Here is a 12,810-nt window from a genome sequence, read left to right on the forward strand (position 1 = left end):
CTGTATTCTTAATACGAGTGTCAAATTTCATGCTAATCTGATGTTACTTACTATTCACTCTGTAAGCTCATCTTCTATGTATAATTTTAATATACAAAATAAGACTAAAACTTTGAACAATTAATAGATTAACGAGCTATTGAACTCTGATCATTTTAAAATTTTACTAGCATGAAGGTTATACAGGGAACATGTAATTCAACAATAGATTTAGTAAAATTCACATTCAAAAAAAAAAAAAAACATTTTAACAGTTGTAACATTACTTAAAGCCACACTTGGTGTAACTTGACAAATTATGCCAATAATATTGATAAGGACAAATATTTTAAATTTTTCTTTAATTAGTCACATTTGGACACTAGAGAAGTACCCAAAAAAAAAACACTAAATTAAGCATCAGTACAAAATTTGTGAATGTTCATTTAATTTAAATACTTGGTATATACTACTTATTACTTATAGAATTATGACCCTCTTTAAATTAATCAAAATAACTTTAAGATTTTTAATAAAAATGATATAATTTAAAAATATAGTTATATATATAGATGTAGGGACTGGGTTCAAGCACTTCTTCTGTTGGATGAGTGGCCTCAAGCCCAACTAGCCCAATACAATAAATTTGTAGAGAATTGGTTTAAGAACTAGGTCTTAGTCAGGATTACAACAACTAGACACGGTTATGTATGGATTGAGTAACAAGGATACGGACTAAAGCATTAAATTGTGTCCTCGGGCGCTTCGTCCGAGGAACTTAGTGTTCCTTCTTCTCTCTTCAGTACTAGGTTACAAAGGTTTCCAAAGTCATGCAAATTGCTACTGTCTTCTCCTTTCTTTTTTTTGCCTCTCCTTTTCGATCCTCGATTCTTAGAGGGTCTCTCACATTATATACTTTTTTCCAGTCGATCGAGCACTTCTTCTGTTGGATGAGTGGCCTCAAGCCCAACTAGCCCAATACAATAAATTTGTAGAGAATTGGTTTAAGAACTAGGTCTTAGTCAGGATTACAACAACTAGACACGGTTATGTATGGATTGAGTAACAAGGATACGGACTAAAGCATTAAATTGTGTCCTCGGGCGCATCGTCCGAGAAACTTGGTGTTCCTTCTTCTCTCTTCAGTACCAGGTTACAAAGGTTTCCAAAAGTCATGCAAATTGCTACTGTCTTCTCCTTTCTTTTTTTTGCCTCTCCTTTTCGATCCTCGATTCTTAGAGGGTCTCACATTATATACTTTTTTCCAGTCGATCTTGGCCCTCCACCTGTTGATTATGCAGGTCATTACTCAAGTGCTCGTCCCATCAGCCACCTTCCCAAACCCTCTGTGAGTTACGGCAACCAAGTCCGCACTGTTCAGGGGTCATTTCCTCATTAATGCGGCCAGAATGTTAGTTGGGTGCATTCAATGCAGAGGTGACAGTTTCTCCTTGAATTGTTCCTACACCATACGCCCATGGGTATCCTACTGTACTTGTCCTTCTCTTGGGGGCGCTCTGGGAGGCTGCCTTTGCCAGCGTGCTGTTCTTTCCTCTTGGGATCTGGGATGCCGAGAGCAGGATCATCCTCAGCAACGTTTCTAGGCTATTTGGGCTTTCTTTGTTCGTCCTCGGCCACTTCTCCCTCCTCAGCGTGAGTCTTAGGCTCGGTATAAAGTGGGGTGGGGTTGTCAAATTCTTTGGCCCCACAAAGCCCTTCAAAATCCTGCTGTCCGGCCCCTCGGACGAAGAGGAAGGTTTTGGTGACCTTGGGCCTTTGTCATGGCTTGTCAAGTCTTGTCCTTCATCAATGCCAGAGCCTCTTCGCTTGTCTGAGGCACGTTCTTGGCGCCTTGGTATATGAAGCGCCTCTTCATTAAATTCTGGCGACTCTGTGCCCTCCACGTTCAACAGTGTGATGGTAATCTAACAGTGGAGATTTCCTTACCTTTATGGGCTGGAAAACCCGCACAGTTACTTTTAATGGGAGGTATAAATACCCATTTGAACTAATTTGTCTCTTTACCTTTGCACTCAAGAGTTCTTGCGCATATATCCTGAGTTCAGTCAAACTTCCACCCAAACTCAAGTCTCATTCCAGTATAAAAAGCCTGTCCGAGGAGCTTTTCCTCATTTCTGTAAGTTTTCTTCTCTCCCTAACTCGCGTTTTCTCTCTTCTAAGTTTCTTTTCCTCTTACTCCTCTCCCTCCTTCGTCTTTCCCTAAGTCCTTCTAGCCGTTTCTAGGGATGGGTAAATTAAAAAAGTTAGTTGAGACCGAAGAGGCGATGGAAAAATTCATCGCTGATTATAGGATAACCCCTAATGTAGGTCTGAGGTATTATGAGGAAGGGGAGTGGCATTTTAGGAGAAATGAGGGCGAAGTGGTGATTCCCCTAATTGCCTTTATAGAAGGTGGTGTGAGAATCTCTATAGGACCAGTGATGGGGGATTACCTTCGGCATTTCTGGCCAGCTCCCACCCAATGTGCTGCCAACATGTTTAGGATCCTGGGTTGTGTGGATGCTCTAAACGAGAAAATGGGGTTGAGGTTAACCCATCACGACGTAAACTGGTGCTACAACCTCCAAAACCTAAGGGGTAAATCCTACTATATGAAGACGAGAGATGATAAGGTTCGGCTTATTCAGTGCCTTCCCGAGACCAGCAAATGGTTGAATAAGGACTTTCTAATTGTGTCCGGGGAGTGGCATGATGGCCTTCATTGCCCAATAGAGGAGGGGGAGCCAGGTGGGGTAGCGAGAGTATGAGAGGGCTAATCTTTTGTGCCATTATAATTTGCATCGTTCGGTTGCTAATGTGAATGTGTTTTCTTTTTACAGATCCACACACCTTTGAACGGCACTTTCACCTGACGAACCGAGGAGATTTAGAGACTATTCTCAAGGCGGCGGTTTTTGTAAACAAAACTGACAACCAAGTCAGGGCCGCTCACAAGATCCTAGGGTACAATCCTATCCAGAAATCATTCGCCGCCCCGAAGCACGTGATCAAAGCTAACGATCCTCGGCTTCAGAAAATCGTTGTAGTAGAGCATGGATTTTTTATCCCCGAAGGATCTCCTGTCCTAGAAGGCATCCCGTTGGCAGGCTCTTCTTCATCCCACCAAGCAGCGGAGGCCGAGGGTGATTTGGGTCTATCCGAGGAAGAATTTGGTGTGTTTGACCAAGTTAGTCCATCTGAGGATCCTTCTAGTGACTTAGGCGATCCCGATTTGTCCGAGGTGGATCTCTTGTCAGTGGGGACATCTTCTCAGGCAGAAATAGGCCTTAAGAGGAAACCCCCGACCAGCCTGTTCGACCTGATTGAAGGCCAACCAGGGAAGGATGCACCGGGGAAGTCACAATCTAAGCTTCCTCCTTCTACACTCCAGCCTCAGCCTGCCCAGACTAGGTCGTCCTCCGCCCAACTACAGCCATCGTCTCCACGATCCAGACTTCCTCCTCCCCCCCAATCGAATCTACCTCCTCGGCCCGAGCCCGCCGATCCAAAAAGGAAGAGGGCTGCCAAAGGCAAGAAGTCCTTGGATAGGGGGAAATCTCGCTCCTCCCAGGAGGAAGATGAAGCCCCATGAGCTTCGAACCAATTAAAGATTGGGTACCATGGCCAGGAAAAGAAGGTCGACGCTCAGCCCCTTGCCCCAGGCTTGGCTTTTGGCCCTAATGCTCCACGGAGAGCTGTTGATGGACAACGCCTCCCTTAGGGACTTCCGAGGGGGTGAAGGCACTTATATGGCCGACGCGCTAGAGAGGTCCCTACTGCTCCCTACTGACATGGCCGAGCTGGGGAATTTAAGGAGGCAGGAGGTTTTTCTCAGCATCAAGAGATATCTAGGCATGGTGAGGTTCTTAGTACACATGACTCGGTTGATCTTTATTCCTTGGTTTCCAACTTATCGTGTATTTGTTCCAATTGGCAGGCCATCCAGGCCACTTATAGGTTAGAGGAAGATGTTAAGGAGCAGAGCAAGTCCTTGGAGCTCAAGCATAACAAACGCGTGGATGCTGCGCAGACCCTCAAAAACTTCGAGGCTGGTCTCTCTAAGGCCAGGGAAGAGCTGAAGGAGATGGCCAAGGCCAGGGACAGTGTCGAATCAGGCCTAGCTAGCACCCAAAGACAGGCCGAGGACCAAACGAGGTGTTTACTCGAAGCCGAGGAACAGTTGAAGATTGCCAAAGAGCAGATCGATGATTTAAAGAAGAAACTGTCCGAGGCAGAGGGGGCCAAAGGCATCGCGGAATGGGCCAAGGACGAAGCCTTGAGGGCTAAGACAGAGGCGGAGTTTGCCAGGACGGAGGCCGAGAGCTCCAAGGAGAAAGCCGAGGAGGAGGCTTATGACTTGAGGGTGGCTGAGACTCAGGCCACTCTCAAGGCTCAAATCCCTGGAGTATGCAGGCTCTACTGCTCCCAGGTCTGGAATGAAGCCCTTAAATAGGCTGGGGTTGACGCTTCATCCAATCTGTGGAAAGTGGAGAAGGTATACTATCCTTCGGCGATCCGTGAAACCGCCCCTATCAGCTCCGAGGCTGAGAGTGCTCCAAAGGAGGCTAAGACCACTCGGCCTGAGGTTGTTCTGGCCGTAACCACTCCTAAGGAGCCAGCCGAGGAGGGTGAGCTTCCTAGGGCAACAAAAACACATGGAAGTCTGAGTCCTGAAGTGCCCCATGAAGCTGCCGAGTCTACAGCCGATGCCCAGGCCTCTCATGCCGAGGAGCCAACTCTCTTGGTTCGGCCCCTTCAGACCGTTCCCCCTTCTGATGTCTCTAGGGGTCCCAAGGCCACTCTTGCTCAGCTCCCCAAGGAAGGGGCTAAGATAAAGTTGAAGAAATAGGGGACCCAGACAATTTTTGTATTAGCTCTAATTTAGTTTTTATTAGTTAGTTCTTTTTTGTTTTAAGGACCTTGGAATTGTTGTAATTAACATTTTTTGACTACATGTATGAAATTCCTTCCTTCTCTTTCTCTTTTACATTATGTGTTTATTGTCATTAGCTATTGTTATTACTGTGAACCTTGTGCCTCGTGAATAGGTAAGAATGGCTTTATTCATGAACAGCTTTACAATCCCAATTATCAAAAAATTGAACTAAGCAATTGGTAATAAAACGTTGCCATCCGTCCATGAATTGCTTGACAAAGGGTATGAGAGAAGGTGAACTTTAAATTGAAAGAAATGATTCTACCAATTTAAACTTTAAGTTCTATATATACACTATTGTTGTCGGGTGTACGTATCATAATTGAAATCAAAACTTTAAATTCTAACTCACCGGCATTAAGGGGACGCTTAGTTTGTGTCTACCCACATTTTAGGGGGCAGGAGCCGAGTCTATGATCCGAGGTACCGAGCGCGTACTTAGGCCTTATTCACAACTTTTACGAATCTTGAAGTAGCTAGTTTTCCCATAGGTCTGAGTCCGGGGACCATGCAAGACCTTGGTTCTGTCTAGTACTTGGATCTTTCTTGAAGTAGCTAGTTTCCCCATAGGTTTGAGTCTGGGGACCATGCAAGACCTTGGTTCTGTCTAGTACTTGGATCTTTCTTGAAGTAGCTAGTTTCCCCATAGGTTTGAGTCCGAGGACCATGCAAGACCTTGATTCTGTCCAGTACTTGGATTTTTCTTGAAGTAGCTAGTTTCCCTATAGGTTTGAGTCCAAGGACCATGCAAGACCTTGGTTCTGTCCAGTACTTGAACTTTTCTTGAAGTAGCTAGTTTCCCCATAGGTTTGAGTCCGAGGACCATGCAAGACCTTGGTTCTGTCTAGTACTTGGATTTTTCTTGAAGTAGCTAGTTTCCCCATAAGTTTGAGTCCGAAGACCATGCAAGACCTTGGTTCTGTCTAGTACTTGGACGGTTGCCAGAATGCAAGACATATAATCATGATAGACTTAAAATTTGAACAAGAGAAATGCTTCTATTAATAATAATACCTTCTCAGGTTATTTACATTCCATGGACGAGGTACAGCTTTTTCATCTAAGTCTTCTAGGTAGTATGCTCTTATTCCTGCTACTGAGGTAATTCGGTATGGTCCTTCCCAATTGGGTCCAAAATTTCCCCAGGATGGATTCTTGGCAGCACCCACAACTTTTCTCAATACTAATTCTCCTAGTGCTAGCGGTCTAAGCTTCATATTGGCATCATATCCCTGTTTGAGCTTCTGGTAGTAATAGGCCAACTGGATCATTGCCTTTTCTCTTCGTTCGTCGATCAGATCTAGGTTCTTCCCTAGTAGTTCATCATTACTGTCCAGGGTGAAGGAGTTCGTCCTCAGCGTTGGGAAGTTTGCCTCTAGAGGGATAACAGCCTCGGCCCCATAGGTCATAGCGAAAGGTGTCTCCCCAGTTGACCACCGGTGTGTAGTCCGATAAGTCCATAAGACGTGTGGCAGCTCTTCTACCCATCTCCCCTTGGCGTCATCCAGTCTCTTCTTAAGCCCATTGACTATGACCTTATTGACAGCCTTGGCTTGCCCATTTCCTTGAGGATAAGCTGGAGTTGAGTATCTGTTAGTGATCCCCAGCTCACAGCAGTATCTTCTGAAGGCCTTGCTGTCAAATTGGAGTCCATTATCTGAAATGAGGGTGCAAGGGACCCCGAGTCGCGTAACAATGTTTCTCCAGATGAATTTCTTAACATCCATATCTCTGATGTTTGCCAGGGGCTCAGCTTCGACCCATTTGGTAAAGTAATCTGTGCCGACCAGTAGATATCTCTTATTTCCTGTTGCCTTTGGGAAAGGGCCTACAATATCCAGGCCCTACTGGGCGAACGGCCATGGACTAGACAAAGGGTTGAGGATCCCGCCTGGCTAATGAATATTTGGGGTGAACCTTTGGCGCTGGTCACACTTTTTAACATATTCCAGGGCTTCCTTCTGCATCCCCAGCCACCAATACCCCTGGGTAATGGCTCGGTGCGACAGAGATCTTCCTCCTGTGTGACTCCCGCAAATCCCTTCGTGCAGCTCTTCAAGCAGTAGTTCTGATGCCTTAGGGTGGACACACAGTAAATATGGCCCGGAATACGAGCGCTTGTACAATTTGTGGTCCTTGGACAACCAGAACCAAGGAGCTTTTCTTCGTATCTTTTCAGCCTTTGACTTTTCCTTGGGCAAGATATCATCTTTGAGGAACCTCACCATAGGGTCCATCCAGCAAGGACCCACTCTAACCTCATGGATATGGACCATGCCTTCGGCTACTTCATTTGCTCTATCCAAATGCTCGACAAGAATAATTCGAGGCAGACCCCCTGCCGAGGAGGTGGCAAGCATGGCCAATGAATCTGCATGAGTGTTTCCACTTTTGGAGACGTGCGACAAGCTGAAAAGATCGAAGTCTGACTGCAAGCGTTTGACCTGGCTTAAGTACTCTTGCATCCTTACGTCTCTGGCCTCTAACTCTCCCTTTACCTGGCCCACTACTAGTCTCAAGTCCGAGAACATCTCCACTACTTTTCCTCCCATTTTCTGCACCATGGCAATTCCTTGTAGCAAGGCCTCATACTCGGCTTCGTTGTTCGTGGCCGAGAACCCAAGTCTCAGGAATTTCTCTATGATAGTCTTCTCAGGAGATATTAGGACTAGTCCCACTCCGGACCCCCTTTGATTTGCTGCGCCATCAACATACACCTTCCAACATAGGGGTCCTGGCATAGAGATTACTCCAACTGATTTTCCATCCATGTTCCACTCCTTTGCTACTATTTCTACTGGTGGTTCAGCAAATTCGGCCACCAAGTCAGCTAGGACTTGGCCCTTTATAGAGGTCCGAGGCATGTATTTGATGTCAAAAGCTCCCAGAATTGTGCTCCATATGGCAATCCTTCCAGCGTAATCAGCGGTTCGAAGTACAGACTTCAAGGGTAGTTGGGTTAGAACAACCACTGTGTGGGCTTGGAAATAATGAGGAAGCTTTCGTGTAGCGTGGACCATAGCCAGTATGGCCTTCTCCAAGGGTAGGTATCTGACCTCAGCTTCATGCAGCGACTTGCTCACGTAATAGACTGGCTTTTGAAGGCCATTGTCATCCCGTATTAGCACCAAGCTCACAGCATGGGGGGCCACAGCAATATATGCGTATAGAACTTCATCGGCCTCGGGACTGGACATGATAGGCAACCTGGATAGGTACTCCTTGAGTTGCTGGAAGGCAACAATACAGTCCTCGGACCACTCAAACCCTTTCCACTTGTTGATCAAGGGATAGAACGGTCTGCATCTATCTGCCGACCTGGAAATTAATCGATTGAGGGCTGCAATCATCCCAGTAAGCTTTTGGACCTCCTTCGCGTTTTGCGGTGGTTTTAGGTCATTTATAGCCTTGATTTGGTCAGGGTTAACCTCAATTCCCCTATAAGTAACCGTGTAGCCCAAAAACTTGCCTAATCCCACGTCAAATAAGCATTTAGAAGCATTTAGGCGCAGTTTGTGCTTCCTTAAGACGCCAAAGGTGCTGCCGAGGTCTCCTAAATGCTCGGACACCACTGTACTCTTCACCACCATATCATCGACATAGATTTCGATGCTCTTGCCCAACTGCGACTCGAACATTCTTGTCATCATCCTTTGATAAGTAGACCCTGCGTTCTTCAGACCGAACGGCATTACCTTGTAGTGGTAGTTCCCAGTTGGTGTCACAAAGGTTGTTTTCTCCTAATCCTCCAGCGCTAGTGGTATTTAATGAAAGCCTTGGAAGGCATCTAAGAAGCTCATCTGAGGATGGCCTGCTGTCGCATCCACCAGCTAGTCTATCCGAGACATAGGGAATGGGTCTTTTGGGCATGCTTTATTTAGGTCCGTGAAGTCCACACAAACCCGCCATTTCCCACTTTTCTTCTTGACCACCACAGTGTTGGCCAACCATTCGGGGTAAAAGACCTCTTTGATAGCCCCAGCACGCTTAAGCTTCGCCACTTCGTCCCTAATTGCATTGACATGCTCTCTTGACGGGCGACGAGGTGGTTGCTTCTTGGGGGTGATGGTCGGGTTGACATTAAGATGATGACAGATGAAGGCTGGGTCAATCTCGGGAGCATCGCAGGCATCCCATGCAAATACATCAATATTTCTTTTGAGAAACTCAACCAACTCCTCCTTCTCCTGAAGAGGCAGCTGAGCCCCTACCCGAAAGAATTTCTCCGGGTCACCACCAATAACCACCTCTTCCAAATCTTCACATTTCGCCTCTTCGGCAGTTGTGTCAGGGGGCGAAACCGGAGCCCTTGATTGCTATAAATTCTTTTCAGCGGAGGCTGAGGATTCCACATCGAGCCGATGTGAGACGGTAGCCACCACACACTGCCTTGCCGTGGATTGGCAACCACGGATTTCAAGAACTTGGTCCCCTGACGGGAATTTCACCTTCTGATGCAACGAGGAGGCAACAGCCCCTAAGGTATGGAGTCAGGGCCTACCTATGATGGCTGTATAGGGAGAGTAAGTGTCCACCACGATAAAGTTCACTTCCACTATCTCTGGGCCGGTCTGTATGGGCAACCTAATCATGCCCTTTAGAACGACAAGCTTCCTGTCGAAGCTCATCAGAGGATAGTTATAGGGCATTAAATCTTCTGGTTTTAACCCCAGCCCCTTATAGAGGTCGGGGTACATAACCCCGGCCGCACTGCCGCCATCCACCATCACTCTTTTCACATCGTAGTCCCCAATTCTAAAAGTGATCAACAGCGCATCGTCGTGGGGCTGGATGGTTCCGATCTTGTCCTCTTCTGAAAAACTTAAGACGGGATGAAAGTTCATTCTAGCCCTTTTTGGCCCTGACTGGGACTCCTCGGCAGGTAGTTGTGCCACCGATAATACTCGTGAAGGGCGCGTGCCTGTTCTTCCTAGTGCGGCCACGATTACGTTGATCGTCCTTACGGGTGGCCTTAGGGCAGTATCCTTCCTGGCTTCCTGATGGGCCTGGCCTTGATGACCACTGGAATGATGCAGAAGGTGCTTCAGCTTTCCTTCCCGGACTAGCTGGTCCAGGTAGTTCCAGAGGTTCCTGCAGTTCTCCGTGGTATGTCCGTGGTCCTAGTGGTTTTGGCAATAAAAGTTCTGATCGCGCCTCGAGGACTCTCCTGCCATCTTATTCGGCCACCTAAAGTATGGCTCGTTCTTGATTTTCTCCAACACCCGATGTACTGGTTCTCGGAATACAGTACTGACGATCTGTGTGTTGGTTGCTCCGGGTTGCCTTACGAAATCTCTCCTCGGGCGGTTGCTATTGTACCAGTCCAACCTGAAATCCCTCCTCTCCTGAGGGATAACCTTCTCTTTTCCTTTACCTTGCAACTGGTCTTCCTCCACTCGCTTATACTTATCAATCTGATCCATCAGTTAGCGCATACTAGTGGCAGGCTTGCCAGTCAGAGACTTCCTTAAGCCGTGCTCGGCTGGGAGACTATTTTTGAAGGTGATAATGGTGACATCGTCAAAATTGTTGTCCATTTCATTGTACGTCTCCCAATATCTGTCAGAGTATATCTGTCAGAGTAGGCCTTTAGAGTTTCTCCATCATGCATGGATAACGATAACAATGCACTCAAAGGTCGAGAAGCGCTGCTATTCGTAACGAAGCGGGAGCCAAAAGCCTGGGTTAGCTGCCTATACGAATCTATGGAATTTGTCTTTAAGCCATTAAAGCACCTCATCGCCACTGGTCCCAAGCTAGATGGGAAAACCTTGCACATTAGTGCCTCGTTTTTAGAATGGACAGCCATCCTTTGGTTGAACTGGCTCACATGCTCCACAAGGTCTGTTTTACCATTGTAAACGGCAAAGGTTGGCTGCCGGAACCATCGAGGAAGTGTAGCCCCTTTTATGTGGTGCGTGAAAGGCAACTTGGAGAGTTGGTCCAATGCCCTGCTCATGGCATCGTTTCCCAAGCCCCTAGGAGATGGGCTCTTGCGCCTACGCCTCCGGTAGTGCTCTTCTTTGTGAGAAAATGTCTCACTTGGGGGAGTCCTCGATCTTTGTTTATAGTCATCATCACTTTCATCGTCGGAGGGTACGTCAGGCCTAGAACGAGATCGCCTTTGTTGTGCATGGTGCAGCTTTCTCTTCAAATCGTCTATCTCTCGCTACATAGCCCGCTTATCGTTTTGTTTCTGAGATATATGGCTCCTAACTTCTTCTGGTTGCGAGGCCCGGTTGTTATTTTGTCTCTAGAGCACGTGATTGCCCACGCGAGAGTAGCTTTTGCTGGTTAGAGTGGTGTTTACACTTCCCTCTCGAAACCTTCCATTCTCTTCATTTCAATCACGTTCGGGGTTAGGAAAGCTACCCTGTTATTGGGATCTAGTTGGTTCGTGCTGATGGGAGCCTGCTTGATGAGGGCTTGATCCTACCATGCTTAATCGTTGCCTTTACTAACACACAAGTTCTTCCCACAGACGGTGCCAATTGTAGGGACTGGGTTCGAGCACTTCTTCTGTTGGATGAGTGGCCTCAAGCCCAACTAGCCCAATACAATAAATTTGTAGAGAATGGGTTTAAGAACTAGGTCTTAGTCAGGATTACAACAACTAGATACGGTTATGTATGGATTGAATAACAAGGATACGGACTAAAGCATGAAATTGTGTCCTCGGGCGCTTCGTCCGAGGAACTTAGTATTCCTTCTTCTTTTCGCAGTACTAGGTTACAAAGGTTTCCAAAGTCATGCAAATTGCTACTGTCTTCTCCTTTCTTTTTTTTTTTCTTTTTTTTTTGCCTCTCCTTTTCGATCCTCCATTCTTGGAGGGTCTCTCACATTATATACTTATTTCCAGTCGATCTTAACCCTCCACCTGTTGATCATGCAGGTCATTACTCGAGTGCTCGTCCCATCAGCCACCTTCCCAAACCCTCTGTGAGTTGCGGCAACCAAGACTGCACTGTTTAGAGGTCATTTCCTCATTAATGCGGCCAGAATGTTAGTTGGGTGTATTCAATGTGGAGGTGACAGATTCTCCTTGAATTTTTCCTACACCATATGCCCATGGGTATCCTACTGTACTTGTCCTTCTCCTGGGGGCGCTCTGGGAGGATGCCTTTACCGGCGTGCTGTTCTTTCCTCCTAGGATCTGGGATGCCGAGAGTAGGATCGTCCTCGGCAACGTTTCTAGGCTATTTGGGCTTTCTTTGTTCGTCCTCGGCCACTTCTCCCTCCTTGGCATGGGTCTTGGGCTCAGTATAAAGTCGGGTGGGGTTGTCAAATTCTTTGGCCCCACAATAGAAATATAAATTTATTCAATATCGTAATAAAACATATATTTATATATAAACACAAATGTTTTGTTTTTAATTATTAATACTTATCTTTTGTTTTAATAGAGAAATTACACATATTGTTTTTTTAGGGAAAGGAGGATTTTTTGTCCATGGCAAAAAATTTGTGCCTCATCCCTAAATATGCATATTGCATTATGAGAAAATTTCAACTCACAATTCATAGGACACAATATTCAACATTTTTTTTTTTTTTATCCTACATTTATTTTTTAGATATATAGTTACAACGATATTTGAAATTTGTGACGTACAATCCATAATGACAGTTTTTTAATGCCTAGCCAAGACACTACTGGATTTCTTTTTTTGGTAGGCACAATTCAAACTCAAGTCAATTATTTGAAAATGTAAGACATTATCATTGAAAATAACCAAAACATGTTGTTATTTTTATTTTTTATTATGATACTGTACAGCCACATTTTGTGAAATATCCAATAGACTGATACCATGAAAAAAGTACTCAAATGGCATAAACAAATTTTCTTGATTTCAAATTTTTTTTTATATAGTCAAAAGACTCATAACTAGGTC

The 12,810-nt window shown here is 45.7% G+C and overlaps 1 protein-coding gene across 1 annotated transcript; it reads right to left on the reverse strand.

The window, feature by feature from the left end:
- Positions 1–6,810: 6,810 nt before the first annotated feature.
- On the reverse strand, positions 6,811–10,338 carry LOC126704592 (uncharacterized). The gene is made up of 3 exons (XM_050403615.1): positions 10,273–10,338; positions 8,881–9,231; positions 6,811–8,655 (listed from the first exon to the last, which is right to left on the reverse strand). Exons 1-3 carry the CDS (start codon positions 10,336–10,338, stop codon positions 6,811–6,813), a joined length of 2,262 nt encoding a protein of 753 aa, XP_050259572.1.
- Between the last annotated feature and the right edge of the window lie 2,472 nt (positions 10,339–12,810).

This window comes from Quercus robur, chromosome 2 (assembly GCF_932294415.1).
Source record: "Quercus robur chromosome 2, dhQueRobu3.1, whole genome shotgun sequence".
Lineage (NCBI taxonomy): Eukaryota > Viridiplantae > Streptophyta > Magnoliopsida > Fagales > Fagaceae > Quercus > Quercus robur.

Excerpts from the sequence above, each read along its gene's own strand:
- LOC126704592 (XM_050403615.1), bottom strand. The coding sequence starts at position 10,338 with ATGGATCAGATTGATAAGTATAAGCGAGTGGAGGAAGACCAGTTGCAA. Across the intron at positions 9,232-10,272 it reads AAGGTAAAGGAAAAGAGAAG|CAATCAAGGGCTCCGGTTTC; the intron begins GTTATCCCTCAG and ends AAGAATTTATAG. Across the intron at positions 8,656-8,880 it reads GTGCTGGGGCTATCAAAGAG|GAGAAAACAACCTTTGTGAC; the intron begins GTCTTTTACCCC and ends CTGGAGGATTAG.